Source organism: Pholis gunnellus (genome assembly GCF_910591455.1).
Source record: "Pholis gunnellus genome assembly, chromosome: 2".
In the NCBI taxonomy this organism is placed as follows: Eukaryota; Metazoa; Chordata; class Actinopteri; order Perciformes; family Pholidae; genus Pholis; species Pholis gunnellus.
The window spans coordinates 2,842,992-2,863,970 of NC_136536.1; the positions used below are offsets into that span (position 1 = coordinate 2,842,992).

General features: G+C 43.5%; 1 protein-coding gene across 7 annotated transcripts; it reads left to right on the forward strand.

Moving 5' to 3' along the window:
- Positions 1-697: 697 nt before the first annotated feature.
- On the forward strand, positions 698-19,699 carry uckl1b (uridine-cytidine kinase 1-like 1b). Of its 7 annotated transcripts, none has more exons than XM_079182910.1 (15): positions 698-799; positions 6,201-6,394; positions 6,985-7,091; positions 8,313-8,483; positions 8,697-8,768; positions 12,100-12,289; positions 12,472-12,533; positions 13,992-14,008; positions 16,552-16,650; positions 16,752-16,845; positions 17,287-17,349; positions 17,480-17,602; positions 17,693-17,800; positions 17,891-18,047; positions 18,305-19,699. In XM_079182910.1, exons 1-15 carry the CDS (start codon positions 726-728, stop codon positions 18,382-18,384), a joined length of 1,611 nt encoding a protein of 536 aa, XP_079039036.1. In that variant the 5' UTR covers positions 698-725; the 3' UTR covers positions 18,385-19,699. The 7 variants fall into 7 exon arrangements, with proteins under 7 accessions (XP_079039036.1, XP_079039035.1, XP_079039033.1 ...); XM_079182909.1 differs by lacking the exon at positions 13,992-14,008 and adding an exon at positions 15,222-15,241; XM_079182912.1 differs by lacking the exon at positions 698-799 and adding an exon at positions 3,294-3,748.
- Positions 19,700-20,979: the final 1,280 nt, after the last annotated feature.

Genomic DNA, 20,979 nt, shown 5'->3' on the forward strand with positions numbered 1-20,979 from the left:
ACATAAATGTATATATATATATATATATATATATATATATATATATATATATATATATATATATATATACAGTATATATATATATATATATATATATATATATATAACACATACTATATAGAAACACATACATATATATATACATACACAGATATACTTATATACACACATATATACATATACTGTATGTACACGCATATATATACACACACTTATATACACATATATATATATATTTATTATTATGATTATTATCAAGTAGTAATGATCATTATTATTAATATTACAATGATTTAGACCTATAGGTGCAATTTGTAACAGCAGTTAGTAATTGTGTTAACACATTTAATGTCCTACATTCTTGTCAGTTGTAATTTACTTTTGTATTGTTTATTGTATCTAAAGTCATGAATTTGCTTTTTTTATTATTATCTTATCTATTTATAATTATGATATACATAACTGAACCACACAAATATGTAATAAAATATATCTATGTAATAAAATGATAAAAACAAAAAAAAATCAGTATTCAGATGTAAAATCCCACACATGCACACGCTGTACAGGCTGAAGGCAGCCGCGTGCATTCTGGGTCTTGAAGTCCGTCTGGCGAGGAGTTGTAACGTCGTGACAGAGAAATACGATGCGCCTACAAGTCCCATGATGCCTCGAAACGTTGACGCTCACTCTACTCTCAACACCTGATTGTCAACAGAGTAGCAATGTCCGCCGTTAGCAGGGAAGAAAGGCTCTCAAAGATGGAGACCGAAGAGAGAGCTTCCTCTGTGTCGACCAGGTAAAACGGTTAAAACGTTGTGTCTTTTTTTTTAACCGGAAATCACGGACTTCATAAACGATTTTTGATTTTGGAAGGGGGGGTGTTGGGGGACTTTTTTTTTTTACATTTAAAACTGGCAGTTGGTTTAAACATCTTTACGTTGAAACACAACCTGTCACTCAAGTAACGTCATCTTTTATGTAAAAGTAGTTAACATGTGGCTGTTACGGAAGCCGGGACGTTAATTACAGCGTAACGACGTTAACCGTTTATTACAAAAATGTCACATCGTACTTTCAAACCGTCGTTTTGTCCCAAACTCTCTCACTTGGTTTGTCACCATATTTCACACGAGGTGCCCCCCTGACATAGCTTAGCTTCACTGTCATCATCCTCAAAACTAGAATAGAAAAATAAAAAACAGGCATATGTAATGTCTCCTAAAATATGCTACCGTACATGTGACTGTAGTAGCGTTAGCATTAGCTTTAAGAGAGACATTCATAGCTCGAATAAAGCAGGAAAAAGACAGAGAGGAGAAGCATGGCGTGGGTTTTTTTTCTACTGATTAAAATGCGGATTTCTGACAAACAAAAAATGCCCTCCTCTCAGGGTGAATAGTGTATGTGTACAGATGGAGTGAAGATGTATCTGTACACAGCATATTGTACACACACTCGTGACAGACTGGAGTGGAAAAAGACTTCAAGTAGCTTATAATGACGCCATGATAATACTACTGAAGAGACCGAGCTGTCAGTCCCAGCTGTGGAGACATTGGTACAGCTGTCTCTTTGTAAGGCATCGATAGGCCTTTGTACTTGTATTGTTCTTGTATGTCATTTTATGTATTTGTCTTATATGGACCCTGAGTCTGAAATAAAGTCTAATTGATTGATGAAATACAAGGCTACAGGATAACATATCATTTAGCTCGGTGGCTAATGCTCTGATCTGAATATGGTGTCATGCTGTGTTAGTCAGCTGTCTCAAGGTTCCTCTTGGTTCCTCTTGGTTCCCCTACTGAGCCACCAGAGGGTGTAGCTGCACTGGTTTATCTGCTGAGGGGGTTTCTTCCTTGTTTTTGGTAGACTCGCGTGATTAAATGGAACACGCCAAAGCCTTGTTGGTACTAATATTGCTGCAAAAAGATATCTCAGGGTAGAGCTAGGGGAGGAAAAATACAGAAGTATAATTTCATAATGTGAAATTGTGGGTGATGAATACATGAATACAGCTCACAAGTACCAGAAAACTACAGCCTAAAAAAAAATTTATTTAGCTGCATGGCTATAGTCATTTATTTTGTATATACTATATATATATATATATATATATATATATATATATATATATATATATATACCTTAATGTGTATATCTCTGTCCTAGTTTCTTAAATAGATAAGAATAAAGTGTGTGGAATTTGCCTTTTTTAAAGACAATCATTTTCTTTAATGATGAAATTATCAAAGTTTAACTGAGACGTTTAATAAGTAGTTGTTAAACACGTCTCTCGCTGTACTTGCAGTATTAGTTAATGTGACTTGAGTTGTGACCTGTCTGTCTGTCTGTCTGTCTGTCTGCAGCCACAGAGAGACAGACAGCTGGATGTTTGGCATAGTAACGGTTCAGGCTTCTTGTTTCCATGTGGCTTTCTTGCTATGCAGCTGTCTTCTGACTGCAGTTTTTAAAGCAACAGTCCAGAAAACTACAGTGATCATTGGAGGGAGAAACACTGCATCTGTGCCTCTGCCCTGTGGGGTTTTTTTTTAACGAGGAAGTAAACCCAAATGAGATCCACTCTCCAAATATTGCTCTAAATGTAGGTTTAACTTCCCCTTAAGCGGTGTGGGTTAGTGAGCTGTTGGCCTGCTGAGTTTAGGGTTTTGGAAACAATTAGCCTCGTCTGTCTCCTCTGATCCCTGAGAATAATGATTTGTTTGTCTGGTGCGAGTGCATGCGTGTGTTTATGTGTCGTATGTGTGCGTTGCCTCGTGTGGTTCCTCTGTCAGCTGATAGTAGCGGTAGTGTTGGGTTTCATCATGCTGTTTACTCCCCACCCTCCACCTCCAGTGAAGTTAGGGAGGGAACACATGTGTGTGTGTGTTTGCTGTCGTGCTGACGTCTCTAGACTCGGTTTAACAGAGATGCATAACAAGTCCCAGCGGGGGGGGGGGGGGGCTTCCCTTTCTGTCGCTTCCTCAACACAAACCTGAGGAGGAGGAGGAAGAGGAGGAGGAGCTTGTTTCAAGTTTGTTTATTGGTGCCTCTTCTCGTCCCTCTTGCAGCTCCAATCACTATATTGCCACACCGACTGTCAAAAACAGATGAACCGAGCGTGGCATGTGTGTGTACATATGTGTGTGTACATATATGTGTGTGTGTGTGTGTGTGTGCGCGTGTCAGGAGTGGGAAGGGCCAGCTCTAACCTGATGCTATTAATACCACCTAATGAACATAATCTGTAGGGGAGGTTATCCTCTTACATTTGTTGGCCGGGCGGCGGAGGGGAGGAGTGGAGCGAGAGAAAGAGGAGGGAAAAAGCTGCTGTATTTCCACACCGAGCTGCAGTGCCTCCTGTCTCTCTCTCTCTCACTCTGTGTCTCTTTCTCTTTCTCTTTCTCTCTCTCTATATTGCTCCACTGAATGGAAGAAACAGAAAGCTAAACAGATGCTTTAAAGTTTCGTTTCTCATCTAATCTGACTCCCCCCTCTCTATATTTTGCCCTCTGTCTCTCTGGATGTGTTGTACCAGAGGGCACGGCCGTTAGCTTTACTGTGCGGGAGTGTGTGTGTGTATATACACTTGGAGTGTACTTGTTGGCAGTAATTTGGGATTAAAACACAACTTGTGGAGTACGCACAGTGGGAGCCTCCCTTGTGTTTTTCCTCCAGTCATGAACTCTCTACCATCCTACTCAGGAGCTAGAATATCTGGCTGTTGGACTCTGAGATCTGATGGCGGGTAAGTGCATTTTATTCATGGATTTGTGGATTCTTTGTCTCCAGAGCTTCTGTTTTTTGTGGATGAACGGGAGAGACGGCTGCTCTCTTTGATATCAGGTTCTTGTTGACTTGCTTTGGGAAACTTTACATCTGTCACTTAGTGACATGACGGGTTGAAAATGAGTGACTGCAGTGGTGGTTTTGGTGGTTTTGGTGGAATATCTTGACGATTACTACGTTCATATCGTGTTGTTTTACACATTTCTGTTTCTGCAGAAATTAATGATTCGACACGACTTGTAAAGAGGAAAGTAAAGAGTTGCTTCAGTGTGTGAGGAGTTATGTCTAAACAAACTGTAGAATAAACTGTAAACAAACACGTTTAATTATTTAATATTTTGTCTTTCAGAAATATGTCTTTAGCTGAAGAAACATTCTCACTTCATTGAATTGTTTTCCTCATAACCCAAACTGCATGCTCAGTAGATTTATGGTTGGGTTTTTCTCAATGAATGCCATGTGTTGCCTTTAATCCATAAGATCCTCCACAACGTAGAGAGGTTCCTGTGGAGGGAAACAGACTCAAGATGTAGTTTAACCCTCCGTTTGATGCTGTTATCGTCGACCACTCGAGGCGTGGATCTTCACGGGCCTCCAACGAGTCTCAATGCATCTCATCTGCTATTTGCCATTTTGCTATGTTTTACTTTTTCAAATAATCAGGTAAATCTGAACTCCCTCATTGTTTGCTTTAAAGAAATCAGAATGCATCAGTCGTTTTTTGGAAACATTACAAAAACAAAACACAAATCTGTGTATTGATCTCCAAAACCTTTGGTTTTCACACAGCAGCTCTAAGACGACTAGCGGACTTTAGTTAGTCAGTTACTTTACTCATCGTATCTCACAGCTAATAAAGCTCTTCTACTCTGACTTGGTTTGAAGTCACTGCATCTCTTGAATTTCAGCCTGCGTGCACCGGTTTTAAAAGTCTTTATTCAGCCCAACAGTGTTGAAGGCGAGCAGCTAACATTGTTAGCGAGCGCAACCAGTTAGCGGACTGCCGTCTCTTGGCTCCGCCCTCGATGAAACACAGAGACCAGAGGACTCGCATTGAGCTGAAATGAAACCATCGATGCAGAACCGTTCATGATGGGATGCATCTTAAAAATGGAAATATCTCCACACCTCCACTATCTGGGGGGGGGGGGGGGGGGGTTAGAAGGTAACCTAACCTAAGCATTGACAGAAGAGCGTAATGTAATGTTTACCCCGATCACTGTGACTGTTGCCCCTGCACAAGGGAATGATTCAGCACAGTCCACCAGGCTTATCTGTTATGGCACCCTGGTTTGACTTTTTACTGATAATCAGTCTCTCTCTCTCTCTCTCTCGTTTACTGAATAACAGAGAGAGACTAAAGGGTACATCTAGCTCTGTTACACAACGTACTGTAGTTATGGCATATCTGGCGTTTTACAACCCTCACTGGGTGAAGTGCGGATGTCTAGAATGCTGCAGCGAGTGTTGTTTCTAGACTTCTAGGCTCAAAGACACAGCATTTGTTTTGGTGATTATCAGTGATTAAGATGATGTCCCGGTAGTCCTTTCCTCAGGCTATAATATGTTGTCCAGCACCACAGACTTCATCCGAGGGCGAGCAGGTTACTGTACTCAGCAACGGGTCAGACCAGTTCTTACCTAATCCTAGTCCTAACTAGTCACGCCCATAAACTAACTCATTCTTCTTCACCGTGTCACTAATTTAAACTCTGAGCGCTCGGTTGTCAGATTCTGTTACAGAAGTCTGCGTGTTGAAATACAGGTGACTCGCTCTACTTATTGCATGAAGTCCTCTGAGTGAATATGTTGATCCACCAACATGTTTGGTTTGAATAATGAATGCAAATTCATTGTGTCTGCTTCCCACGAGAGTCTCGTACCTGCTTTGAATGACTCGTCGCTTTTTATCTGTCAAAACACTTCATCACAAAGGCCTCAGTCACTGCAACTCTCTCTGTCTATCGCACGATTCAGTTGCACAACGAGTGGGAGGGCCGTAGTTGCTGTAGTTTTATCGAGTCAGCATTATTTTTTCACATATAGTGCACTTTGGTATCTGCAGCAGTTTACTGTACACGATCAGACAAAGCTCGCCTGTTAAACATTAACCCACGACGGGAGGTTAACGAGGTCACTGTTCTACGATCTGCATCCCAAAGACAAGCTGACTGTGTGTGTTTGTTTGTGTCACAGGAAGGAGCTTTGCTCAAAGGCAATCCTGCAGATTACAAACCCTCATTACATGTCATTGTTTGGAATGAGGGGGATTTGGCTCATGTCTGCACAATAAAACAACGAGAAATTGCCAGAGTTAGAGAATTGTATGCAAAACCACAAATTTGACCGGTTCTATAAAATGTACAGCAACAAAACAAACGGTGACGACATGTTGTTTTGTTGCGTTGCAGCGGAGGCATCGAGGGGTCTCTGGACCGGCTGCTCCCCACAGTCAGCACCGGCCTCTCCCCGAGGAAGAGGACCACCAGTCAGTGCAAGTCCGAGCCTCCTCTTCTGCGCACCTCTAAACGAACCATCTACACCGCGGGCCGCCCGCCGTGGTACAACGAGCACGGAGCGCAGTCCAAAGAGGCCTTCGTCATCGGTAGGATGCAACTAACACTCGTGTTTTCTTTTTTCTTTCCTTTAGGAGTACGTTGTCCAAGTCTAAGTCTAAAGAACTGAGTCTAAATGTAAAGAACTGAGTCTAAGTCTAAAGAACTGAGTCTACGTCTAAAGAACTGAGTCTAAATGTAAAGAACTGAGTCTAAATCTAAAGAACTGAGTCTAAATGTAAATGTAAAGAACTGAGTCTAAGTCTAAAGAATAAATGTAAAAATGTAAAGAACCAAGTACCTCTACTAGGACACTTTTGAATTTAAAGATCTTTTTGTATTGATACCCTCTACAAGCAGATAAGAAGTCTTTTTTACAGTAATACCGTATTTACTGCTAATCTGCATCGACGAGCTCTCTCACATTGTTATTGACATTGTAACTGAGTTAGTGTCTCTGCTTCTCTACCTTAAAGAGAGCTCTGGTATCTGTTTCAGCCTGCCTCTCTACATGCTAACGATAGCCTACAGTGCTCTCAGCACGCACATTATTAGGGTGCCTCGTCAAGCTAGCGCAAGCAAAGGAATTCTTTTGTAATTACTTTTTGCAGCCTGACCGGTGTCTCATGTTGTGCCACAGGTCTGTGCGGCGGCAGCGCTTCAGGAAAGACGACGGTAGCTCGGAAAATCATCGAAGCTCTGGACGTGCCGTGGGTCGTGCTGCTCTCCATGGACTCCTTTTACAAGGTGTGCATGTGTGTGCATGTGTGCATTTACTGACCAAGCATTAATCACATACATGTTTGGCTTCCCACAGTCACATGAACACCATCGACTGCGCTGCTGACGTTTTATTACAATGCGGGCTGCACTCATTTTTTAGCCATTGAAGAAAAAACAAAAACACACTGAAGAAAAAAACCTTATTTTAAGTAATTTCATTTTGATGCAAAGATTGGTTTATTAGCAGTAACGTAGCTCCACATGGAAGTGTTTATTTCACTATTTTGTCTGTTTGCGTCTGTAGATTTCTACTAAATTCACCAAAAGTCACCATTACATAATGCCTCATTTGCATATTTAAACATAACATTTCAGACACAACTTGTCTTGATGTCAGTAATGAACTGGGGCAGTTTCCTGGTGTTATCTAGTAGTGATGTAGTAATGAGGACAAGAGCAGAGAACGGATCAAATATTAGAAGAGTCAAAGCTAAGCGGTGAGCGAATTAGGGGGGAAGAGTGGTGGAATGAAATGGAGCGTTCTTGCCGCTCTGCGGTTATGTAATCCCTGGTTTAGCAGTGGCCAAGTGGCCAGTTAGCACACTGCAACACCCCGACGTCCAAAACATTCATGTCTGGAATTCATGTCTTTACAAATTCATATTTCCCGTTCGGGTTTCCTCGTGTTGAGCCCGTTCCACCAGTTCATCACACCAAGTGGGTAAGGAGTTCACTGGAATAGTGTTGCTCTTCTAAATCGTCCAACATACCAAGTCTGAGGTTGTAATGCTGAGCTACCCTAAGGACACACACACACACACACACACACACACACACACACACACACACACACACACACACACACACACACACACACACACACACACACACACACACACACACACACACACACACACACACACACACACACACACACACACACACCACCTGGTACAGACGTCACAGTGGCGCATGATGTTCTTCCTAAATTTAGGTCCCCTAACTTCGACTGCTCTTGAACGGTCTCTAAGTGTTTTTGCACAAGCTCATGTTAACGATACGGAAAACCATGATTTGAGCCTGTGTGCTTGTCTTTATTACAATGCATTCGTGGGAAATTGTTGATATGCAAACTTTAATGTGAGAGTCTTGATAAAAGCAAGAAACTGAGAGACAGATGAAATATTTTGCACAGGAAGTATTTTGTTGATGTTTAATAATCCCGGCGTTGTGGCGATCCTGCAGGTGCTGACCCCAGACCAGCAGACTCTGGCCGCCAGCAACGACTACAACTTCGACCACCCCGACGCCTTCGACTTCGACCTGCTGACGCACACGCTGCGCAAACTCAAACAGGGCAAGAGCGTGAAGATCCCCGTGTACGACTTCACGACCCACGGGAGGCAGAAGGAGTGGGTGAGGATGAAACTCTCTCGATTACCTAAGAGGTTTTTAATCTCCCTCCGCCAGAGGTTCAGAGTCGCATCGCAAATCCGCTTCTCCAGATGGCCTCCGACAAGCCATTGTTCTCATACTTTTCACAGTTAGGACTTTCTCTCGGCGGTCTAATTAGGATTGATGGTGATGCGCTGTCCGTGTGTAACTCACGCAACGTTGTGTCCTCCACAGAAAACCGTGTACGGAGCCAGCGTCATCATCTTCGAGGGAATCATGGCCTTTGCTGATAAGAAGCTCCTGCAGGTAGGGCGAGGTTATCGTGCTGATGTCAGCTTTATGTGCATGGAGTCAAAACATGTTGTTTCTGTGCGTCATGTGGGAGGGAACTTATTTTAAATTCTATTCACTTACACCGACCAGTGTTGTCTTTGCAAAGACAGGTTTGTCGAGTGAAATGTAACTTCAAAACACTGGATTAGGATTCATATTACTTCTATTAATTAATATTCAAGAGATTAATATTCAACTGTAAAAGATTAATATTCAACTGTAAAATGTCACTTATTTAATTTTTTATGTTATCTATTCAAAAAGATACTGCACTTATTAATGTGATTATAGCTGATATTAATTACAACTCATTGACCCTTTAATCTCACTTTCAGTACAAAGCTGGCTGACAAAAATATAAAAAGAGAATAAATTATAAAGATGAATTATCATTCTGATCATTTATTTATAGACACAAGAGTTTGTGGGATTATTTCACACAGATTGTTGAGAAAAAGGAAAAATGTATTTCAAGCTCAGTGAACTTTTAAACAAAGTAATAGCGATTCCATTATCAAAATGACACTCTAGAGTTTGAGTCTAAATCAGCACAAATAGAATGAGGACGGTATATTTAGCTCCCCATTGTTTTCATGACGTCTAAGTGTGAATGTGTGTTTATAATAAAAGGCATAATGCTGCTGTGGTGAAGGAGTTTCCCCCGCGGTGGTAATGATTGGCTCAACCGCAGGATCTGCTGTTTTATTTTCTGTTTGGAAAATTAATTACTTCAATTATCCTTTTTTTGAATGACAACGATGACAGTTTGAAAACTAATTAAATACTTCTTTATTGTTAAATGCAGAATGAGGTGCAGCGTTTCAGAGAGAGAGAGAGAGAGAGAGATTAATTTATCCTCCATTGTTGTCGTTCAGTGCCAACATGTAGGAATGCGACGGTTGGTCTTTGTGGTATTTGTCCCGCCTCTCCTCCGTTGTGATTGGACGGCTGGGTAAAAAGTGACAGTGACGAACGCAGCCGTCTAACCAAAGTTAAAACGACGCTCCCATTGCAAAGAATTAAAAAAAGTTAAAAAGATGAAGATAGCAGTCTGGACGGTTGCTAACGATTGGCTTGTCATATTAGTGTCGTAGTATTGGAATATAGCGGTTGTAGGAAGTTAGCAGCGCACATTAGCTTTTGGATTATTGCAGCAATTAATCTCTTTGGCAAACAGATGTTTATTATACTTATTCATCAAGATAAGGAACTCCACCACGGTGATTTAACGTTAGTCTATAAAGGAACTCAGTGGCGGGCCGTGGATTTTATACCTGGGCCTTCAGTGCTGTTCTCCACTTCTAATAACCTCATTATGACGTCACAGCTACGGGTTATTATTTGTTTCGTGTAAAAGCCGCATATTCACATAACACTGCAACATTTGACAAATGAAATAGAATGTGCAGATACATGAATACGAGCATGACGGGACGCTGCGTCATTAACGGACAATATAGTCCAAATCAATGTAACACAATGACAAACTCACAAGAGCAGTCGCATATATTCATATGACAACAAAGCAACAAATCAATCCAGCAGACCTGCCGCGGATCCACGCATTCCACCACACGAGCACGAGCCATTCAAATACTATTCATAAAAACGCCACGATAGACAAATAAACAGTAGAGGTAAACAAACGAAGTTCACTTACCAAATGCTGTCTATGCTGACAAAGAGTTTAATCCCAGAACATCAGTTCCAGTAAGAAGTCCAACCGGATCCGCCGCCGGTCGGTTGTCCGTGGTCCGCCGCTGTTCGGTCGTCGTCTTCGACCGACGTTCGGTTGTCTTCCGCGGCCGGTCGGTGGTCCGTTTTCGACCGCGTTCGGTGGTCGTCTTCGGCCGTGGACCGGCGAAGGGCGGGCCGCGGTTGTGAGTTGTAGATCCACTCGAGTCTCTCCAAAAGTACCGACGCTCAGTTAAAATGAAACACATTCCCAGCCATAACATGTGCAACGCTTCTGACGCTGCATACAAATCCTTTTCCTGGCTGGGTCAGGGCTGCTAGCTGTGGGGTGTTTCTTACTATGTCCAGTTTGTTCAGAAATGTCCTTCTTGAGAAAAGCGTTCCCAGTAACTCCGCTACTAAATCTGTTTCTCCTCCTTCCGCCATTTCATATTAAAAAAACAAAGCTAGGTAAAATGTCTTTCAAATGTTTCCACTTGAACTCTGCTACAAAGCTCTGCTAGCAATCATGTTTCGCGGGCACATAGTCACGTGCCCGCCCACTGACCAATCACAGCACACTCTGCACCTTGCTGGCAGAGAGGCATCTGGACTCTGAGCTGACGTAACTAGGCCTGCAAACTGCTCTGGTGGGGCCATGAATCCCAAACTAAAGATCTGATTGGTTGAATCAACAATATCGTCCCCATTCAATTTAAACTGCACATGCCAGCACTGGGTGAGTCTGCAGGCTGGGGCCTCTCTTCTTACTAGAGACACAGAGGTGAAATCTGATTGGATAAAAGCTCTACTTAAAACAAGCTGCACTGGAAGCAGAGCAACTGAGGAGCACAGTAGCTGTGCAATGAGAAAATAAGATAATGGGAAAAATATTTTTATAAATTATAATACATATAAGAAAAAATTAAATGTATTTAAGAAAAAATATTAAATTATAAAATAGCTATAACTTTGTGATTCTGTTTAGGCCAGCAGAGAAGGCTTTGCAGGCCCTGACGGCCCGCCACTGAAGGAACTCCACCACGGTCACGTGACTTCACGTTAGTCTATAAAGGAACTCCACCACAGTCGCGTGACTTCACGTTAGTCTATGAAGGAACTCCACCACGGTCACGTGACTTCACGTTAGTCTATAAAGGAACTCCACCACAGTCGCGTGACTTCACGTTAGTCTATAAAGGAACTCCACCACGGTCACGTGACTTCACGTTAGTCTATGAAGGAACTCCACCACGGTCACGTGACTTCACGTTAGTCTATAAAGGAACTCCACCACGGTCACGTGACTTCACGTTAGTCTATAAAGGAACTCCACCACGGTCACGTGACTTCACGTTAGTCTATAAAGGAACTCCACCACGGTCACGTGACTTCACGTTAGTCTATAAAGGAACTCCACCACGGTCACGTGACTTCACGTTAGTCTATAAAGGAACTCCACCACGGTCACGTGACTTCACGTCTCCACCACTAAGCTAAAGGAGGACGAGTGTTCTAGTGAGGACGTTTAGTCGTTTCACTTACGCTGACTCACTTCCTGGTTTTAGGACTCGTTCCTGCAGCTAACCCTAACATTTACATCTCTCGTGTGTCACGTTCCCCCCGACAGCTGCTGGACATGAAGATTTTCGTGGACACGGACTCCGACATCCGGCTGGTGCGTCGGTTGAGGAGGGACATCACGGACCGAGGCCGGGACATCGAGGGCGTCATCAAACAGTACAACAAGTTCGTCAAGCCGGCGTTCGAGCAGTACATCGAACCCACCATGCGCCTGGCCGACATCGTGGTGCCCCGTGGTGCGTTCATACTCCACATACACACATGTTTACACACACAGTATACAGGTTACTACTTCTACTATGACACAAGATTTGTTTTATGTTTGTAATGAAGTCTTTTTTTCTTGCATTGCACTGCTGTCAACCTAAATAACTCCCATGATTCTACGTTAACATCTTGTCTCTTTGTTTGTCGTCAGGCGGTTGCAACATGGTGGCCATCGATTTGATCGTGCAGCATGTCCACAGTCAGCTGGAGGAGGTATTACAGACCTACACACACACACACACACACACACACAAGTTTACTCAACATACTAGTGGAGTGTTATGGCCTTTCATTCATCCCTCCTGGTGTTAGTTTTCTGTGTGGTTGAAGCATTTTTAGAATACCGTTGGAACGATCTGGAGCTGCAACCGTCCCGAAACTCTTACTGTCAGTATTTTAAAGGCTCCGTCGCTCCCTCTAGTGGAGAGAAGACGCACTGCACAGATTATAAGAGCAGGATGAATGTGCATGAATGAACTGGGCTCATTTAACTTAGTGTGAGCAGAAAGATAGAAGATAGAAATACAGTATTGTTTTGTTATATTTGTTTCAGTAAAAAAAAAAAACATGGCAATTTGAATTTTTTATCTTATTTGGTGGAAAGTAGCAACCTATACACTCTTCACTCTGTCTGATTGAGGTCTAATATTAGCATGTTATTAATGTATTACTCTGAGTTAAAGCCGTAATATAGAACATATACTTGATGGTTATCATCCAGTAAGTCTGAATCTGAAACATTGTATTTAAAAAGAGAAGAGAAAAGAAAGATGTTTTTGTTTACTTTGGTAATTATTTAAATCTTCTAAAAGTTCATCTTTCTAGAGTTTCTCTGCTCGTCCATCTTAGCGTAAATACCTAAAATGAGCAGTTGTATATTAATTACTCACCCTCGTTCCTCTATCATGCCTCCACGCTGACCGGAGAAACGTCTTGATGAATGGAAGTAAACGGAGGCTGAACATCTGTTTACAAACTCTCACACAACTCCAGCAGTTTAATCAGAGTCTCATTTGTGCAGCTGTACGCTCGCTGCTTCCCAAACTAAACCTCACCATTTAAAACACTCCCACATACACAAGTAAAGTAAAACCATCACACTAACAATCAGCGCCTGTTTATGCAGAATGTTCTCAGTTCTCTGGATTCTCTGTTCAACGCGGAGGCATGAGAGAATAACAATGAGTTTAAAGTAGCACGGTGGGAGTAATTCATATACAAAGGATCATTTTTTGGGTGACATTGCTGCCGTTATGTCAGACATTTAACAGAAAATAAACAAGTAGATTGATGAAGAGTCTCCAGACATTTTCAGCTCCAGTGTGATTATTGATTTTAATAACATTTGTCATAACGCCTGGTTGATATTCATCGATATCAAACTAAATTTCAACTATTTAATTTAGACATAAGTTTCAGGTGAATTAATAATATCACATAGTTTTAATATTGATGAATAATTGGCATTAATTGCACGGCCTTAATAACAATAGCCCACCATCAGGGGGGGGGGGCACTTTGTGACACAATGCAGTGTCTTTGTTTTTCTCTGCACCACACACACACACACACACACACACACACACACACACACACACACAACCACAACTGATGGACTGCTTTCTCACCCCACTTCCCCCTCCACCCCCAAAATCCCTCTACGGCCCACAGCGTGAGCTCAGCGTCAGGTAGAGTGGCCTTTATCCTGTCTATCATTCTCTCCTCTCACCATCTGTCCAGTGCCCCCCCTCACCCCCCCCTCACCTGACTGCTCCAGCTTCTTACTGGGAGGGAGAGAGGGGGAGAGAGAGAGAGAGAGAGAGGAAAAAAAGAGGCCAGAAAAACAACGACCTCTATCTTCCACTGATCTGCTGGCTGCCGCGGCACATCACCAGGCGGCACTGTTGTAGCGCTAATGCGGCTAATTGGCGATCAGAAGCCGTTAAGACTCCAAAAAGACTTCGTCCACACCAGCGTGAAATAGATATTTTAATAAAAACATCCTCAAGAGCCGCTAAGATGAACGTGGTGTGGTGCAGCCAGCATTTTCATGTAAAGACTTTCCTTCTCTCTACCTCGGAGAGATATGACAACTTACACTCTTCATGCCTTCTGTGTCTAAAAATACACCAATGAGTCGGAGTCGCTGACCCCTCCTTTCAGAGAGAGAGAGAGAGAGAGAGAGAACAGAGAGAACAGAGAGAGAGAGAGAGAGAGAGGGAGAGAGGGAGAGAGAGAGAGGGAGGAAGCTATTGTTGACTATCACATACCTCAGCCACAGAGAAAGTTTCCAATACCCTACTACTACAAAGCGCTGAGTTTTTCCATTGAATGTTGGCCACAGTGTCTGAGACGGAGAGAGAGAGAGAGAGAGAGAGAGAGGAAGTGAGCTCGGTGCCTGTCTTTAGACACAGGATGTGCCGAGGCCTGTGAGCTGAAATACCAACCTCTGCTGTTTCTACACGGTGAAAGAGTGACAGCCGCACCTCCCACGCTAACACGCTAACACACACACACAATGGTTTGTGTATGAATCCGATCTAGAAAGATAATCTAATATTTGTAAAGCTCCTTTACAGCCCGTTACTCTGCTTCTCCCTCTGGATCATACGTGACAACCAGGAGATGGTATTCTACTTAAAATGACCTTTCTCTGACAGTTGGAGGCCCAAAGCTGTCACCCTTTCTCCCCCGTGTGTGTGTGTGTGTGTGTGTGTGTGTGTGTGTGTGTGTGTGTGTGTGTGTGTGTGTGTGTGTGAGTGTGTGATGATCCCTTCATCTCCTCATCCACCTGATGTTGTTTTTTCTCCTCCCCCCTCCTCTTATCTGTTTGTCGTCTTTGTGTGTCCCTTTCTGTCGTGGTTGTGTTTCACACAAAAACAAACCCCTCTCCCTTTTTAGAGGAAACTTCGCTGGGATATGTGAGCAGATCTGCTATGATTTCTCTTTGTTTCTCTGCATCTGGCTAACGGAGACGTGGTGGAGACTGTAGTGCCAACATGACTGCATCCGCTCCTCCAGAGCCCCGGCTAGGCTAACTGAGGCTAGGCTAACTGAGGCTAGGCTAACTCAAACCTAATGTGTGGAGTCATTACAGTAGAGACCTATCATGGAAAATAACCAGCGTGCATTCATTTATTTGACACAGCATTTCAAACCCATATATATATATATATATATATCTCTCATGTTAAACGTATTTTCCATCATCCTGGTCTCTGTGCTGTAATCTTTCCTCTGAATAATCAACACTGGCACCGTGTGCTTTGCAATTTTTGTGCGTCTGCCTCTTTTCCCCCCAAAGCAACAGCGGTTGCACACGACCATAATCAACTTTGCTTTAACTACTGCTGAAAAATGATTTGTGGTGTATTCAGTTTTCTGCACGCATTTACACGTATGTGTGTGTGTGTGTGTTTACTGAATGTGCATACGGTACAGTGTGTGTGAGTGCACAGCTTGTGTGTAAACCTGCACATAGAGGCTAGTGGGAGGGCACCCGGCATCTAGATATACCCGTAGTAGAAGTAGAGCAAAGCACCATGATGTTTCTTTCTTTTTTGTCTCCTACACACGGAATGGATTGTTGTCTAAAAGTGTTTCACTACAAACGTGGTTAAATTGACAGAAGTTGTGACACTAATTAAAGCTCAGCCGAGTGGCACACGATGCACCTGAACTGAATTTCATAATGAAACTCTGATTGATCCTTACATTTTGAGTCAAAGTGGGCAGAGGTTCATCTACACGTGTGAAGAACCAGAGAGGATGTGTTGAGGAAATGGACTACAAACAACAACAAAGTTAGCTCGGGTGATGCTAACATTACTAGCTCTCCTGCTGCTGATTTAAACACTGATTTGTTGTTCACAGTTTAAAGTTATCAGAGATCAGCCAGTGACAATTCATCTATCGCAGCATGTCCTCGCTGCACATCTTTAATGAATGTACTTATTCACTTTGGCTGGGATCAATCAGGGTTTGCTGGAATGACGAGAGTGTGCGTGTGTGTGTCTCTCGCGCACAACATCTGTCAACTTAACCACACAACGTTCTTCAACCACAACATGAACATCATTGCTGAGCTTTGCTCTGCCTCTTAACGGTCATCTCCTCAAACTAAAGCCCGTCACTGCGTGCAGAGAACTGTTGCTTGTGTGTCGTATTCATGCGTCTCTCCCCCCCCCCCCCCCCCACCCTCCCCCTCCGCTATTTGTTGCCGTGGTTACAGGGCAGCCCTGGCTTCTGCACACCAGGCCCAGCCCCTCCCCCAGACGCTCAGTGTTCTGGAGAGCACGCCTCAGGTGAGGGGCATGCACACCATCATCAGGTAGGATCCTCAACCACGTCGACCCACGACAGCCTGCCTCCGTTAAAGCCGGCGTTTTAACAGAAGCGTCTTCCTTTTGTCCTCCGTTCGGCCTCACGTAGGAACAAGGAGACCAGCCGGGACGAGTTCATCTTCTACTCCAAGAGGCTGATGCGTCTGTTGATCGAGCGAGCGCTCTCCTTCCTCCCCTCGCAGGTGCCGAAAGATACACCGTGAATGAACGCACATGTGGTGCTCTGTAGCCCCTCTGTTTTGAAGCAGGACATCGACTCTGAACCGCTAGATACCTGCAGGAGGAGCGCGTGACAGACAGAAGCTGATACTTTATGTGGCCTTGAAACGGAGAGAGAGAGATAAAGATGAAAGGAAGAAGGAAAAAAAAGAAAGTAGTACGCACTTGTATTTGATAAAAAAGAGAATCAGATGCAGCATGAGCACGGAAACTTACCGAGTCACCACAGTGGAAAGTTTCCATACCTGAAGCATAAGACACACACACACACACACACACACACACACACACACGACAAGTGAAATTACTCCTATAGTACACTATAGCGCAGCACTGTTGTGTATATATACTATATGTATCTATATATGTCAGTCACACTGTTGTGATCTTTAATATCGTCTCAGGTCCACGTAGTCCAGACCCCCCAGGGAGAGGATTATGAAGGCAGGAGTTTCCACGGGAAGAGGGTGAGTGAACTCCATTTACTTCCCGCCGTCTTTCTTCATCCGGACGAGTCTCGTCTCTCTCTTGAAACGGATGCAATTAACCTCTTGTTTGAATTATTTTCTTCTTCTTCTTGTTGTTGTTTTTCTTCAGATCACAGGCGTGTCCATCTTGCGAGCCGGGGAGACCATGGAGCCGGCTCTGAGGGCCGTGTGCAAAGACGTCCGCATCGGCAAGATCCTCATCCAGACCAACCAGGACACGGGAGAACCAGAGGTGTGGATTTAAGTTCATTATTACTCTGCTGTAGCTACAGGACGGTAGCGACACGTTGGCGTTAAACATCCCGTCTCTAAACGTCCTCAGCTTCACTACCTGCGTCTCCCGAAAGACATCGGTGAAGATCACGTGATCCTGATGGACTGCACCGTGTCCACCGGCGCCGCCGCCATGATGGCCGTTCGAGTCCTGCTGGTGAGTGTGTGCCGCAAGTCCACGAAAAGGCCCGTGACGGTTCCTCTCATGTCGCCCCGTATTCATGCGTGTCATTTTTTCATTTTTCAGGACCACGACGTTCAGGAGGACAAGATCCTGCTGGTGTCTCTGCTCATGGCAGAAATGGGAGTTCACTCGGTGGCCTACGCGTTCCCACAGGTCAAAATCATCACCACGGCCGTGGACAAGAAGGTCAACAACCTCTTTCACATCATCCCCGGCATCGGTGAGTAAACGTCCGAGGTCTTCTCACGGCGCAGACGACTGAGAGCTTTGAGGAGCTTCGATAACGTAGAAAAAAAAAGATAACAGCTCATGTTCGAGGTGTCTGACCTCATAATACTGCAAAATACTGCAATACTTTGGGCTCAATCACCGCTGTGGTTCCTCCTTCAGCAATCGATCGTGACTCAACAGACGTTTAGTGTTTCTACCTCTTCCTCTGTTTGTCGGTGTTAACTGGTGTGTTTTTGGCTCTTGTAGGAAACTTCGGGGACCGATACTTTGGAACAGATGCGCCGCCCAACTGGAGCGACGAGGAGATGGATGAGCCCAGTTACTGATGGAATTATCGGCGACTAATCGGGCAAATTCAGGGCTCCGCCCCCTTTCGGAGGAGAATACGAGGACGCACTGTAGGAAGCGAGGAGCCAAGAATCAACTGAAAACACTGTACAGTCACCCTGTTGACATTCTGACGTTTATTATTTAATCTCATGTAAATGCTCTCGTGGGAAAGTTTATGAAGTATGAAATATTTTTATATGTACAGTATGTTATTTGTATTTTATTGTGACAATCTGACGTCAGCAGGCATGTTGCTTTAAGCCTTATTAAGCCGTGAACGGACGTGAAAGGACTGAATGTCAATTTAAACGCGCCCCAAAAAGAAGACGTCAAGCTTTTACGCTTGTCTTTTTTTTTTTTTACCACGTAGACCTTCCTCACAACTCTCACAAAAGTAAAAAATCAGAACACGAACTCGTGTTGCTCAACTTCCATCGCCACGAGCACTTTCTGAAGGACCAGCCAGTCGGAAAGTGTGTGGGTGTATCCGTCTCTCTGCAGCGCTCTGCTTCACCCTCTTCCTTTCTGTGGACGCTGACCGTACCAGTTAAAAAACGCTTTTCTTTCATTACACAGCTCAGAGGATGCACTCGTGGTGTATATTTATGCAGCATGTTCTTCATTTACATATTTATTTTCTACGGATGGACCTCACCAGTCAGCAGCCAAGAACACGGCTCATCTGCATTCAACAAACACACAGAGAGTTTCTCTCAGTCCCCATCAGGTCTTCTGTTGTTGTTTACATGAACTCAGAACATCTGGATGTTAACGTGTTCACACAGCTGGTTCCTGGTGTTTATTAACGGTATCGGCACTGAAATGAATGAGATCCGTCGGTTAACGTTGGTGCCTATTTATTATGGCCTTGTTTGTTTTTCAGACAGCGTGCCAGACGTTCGGTCTCTCCACCGCGTTACGCTCATTTCAGCTAATGCAGTCAAACATCACCGGTGCTGAATATTCATTTTGGTGTCATTATGCAGTTTATTTAATAGGATGTTCTCTTCAACAAGTTGAGCTCGACAGATTCTAATGAAACATTTGTATCTATAGATACACACACGCACACACGCTCGTACTTTTTTACATATGGGAAAGAATGTAAAAACAAACTTTTGCAGCCGTTGTCTCTGCGTTTAGTCAGCTGTTACCGTGCGGTACACGAGCTGCTGAATCCTGTTGGTGAGTCACTGAGCTGAACATCCAGCAGTTGTGTTTGACTGCGTGCTGCTTTCTGCTGCTGCGTGGTCTTTTATATATAATATATATATATATTTACTTGTTAAATAAAAGTGCAGTGAAGAAGCGTTTAACTGTCTGAGTGTGTTATTTAATGTCCGTCTTGGTGTTGCTCATCAGTTAAACAGGTCACATCTTTATCAAACACACATCAGCTGCTCTGTTCCTTTATAAAGACTCTTAAAACAGTGAACAGGAAGGATATGGTGGTTGTCCTCTTCTCATGGCAAAAAATAAACCTTTGAAATCTTCCATCACTTTCCATAATTATCACCCTGACAGCTGTCAAGACGTGTGATTGACAGGCGCTTGATGAGGCTGACGGACAATTACAAACCGGCAGATACTGACCCACAAGAGGCATCTTTATTTAGAGAGGGGGGGGGGGGGGGGGGGCAGTCAAAAGACGTGCAAGAGCTGAGAACATCAGCTCTATTCATCCTCGTACTGTCGAGTTAAATACACGTGTGTCCGACGTTGGAGAGCTTTTATTGTTGTGCAAACATTTAACATAAAATAATACATTTTATTTCTAGAGCAAAGACACTTTACATTAAAATCATCATATAAAAGAAAGCTATGCAATAAAATTGTAAAACACATATCGGTCACACGTTAAAAGCAGTTCTGAGAAGGTGAGTTTTTATTTGTGATTTGAATATAAGGTCAGAGCAGTCTCAGACAATCTCTATTTAAATCTGTTAAACTGCTTAACTCTGAACTTGACAAGTCACACACACACACACACACATCTTCTATTGTATGATGACATTTCCCTAAATAGTATTCAAATTCGATGCAGACGCATTTTTTTATTCTTATTTCCCTAAATGTCAAAATGCATGAAAACTTCATATTGGTCCTTTTGAATGAAGGTGTCAGTGGAAAGTTTACCACCAGCACTGACAAACAGGAAGGTGGTGGGTGTGTGTGTGTGTGTGTGTGTGTGTGCGTGCGTGAGTGTGTGTTGCATCCCCATTGGTAGCACAGAGCACGATGAGGTCACAGCTGAGTAAAAACACAGCAGGAGTGGCCCTGTTTCTTCTTCTTTTTTTTCGCGCTTGTCTCCAGGTCGCTCTGCCCTCGTCTCTTTTTTTGGGTCACGTCTTCACAGTGATGAAGATCAGTTCGTCCCCCAAAGTCTGCCTCGACTGGGCCTGGAGGAGTCTCAGCAAGTGGGTAAGCATGGGGGGGAGGGAGGAAGGGGGAGACTTTAAAAGCGTTTAAAGCGACTTAAATAAACTTACCACGAAACCCTCAGAGATGAAAGGAGTGGAGAGAAACTTTGTATCTATTTGTTTGCTTATTGTGCAATCTGTCCGTGAGCGTGTGTGTGTGCGTTCTAAATG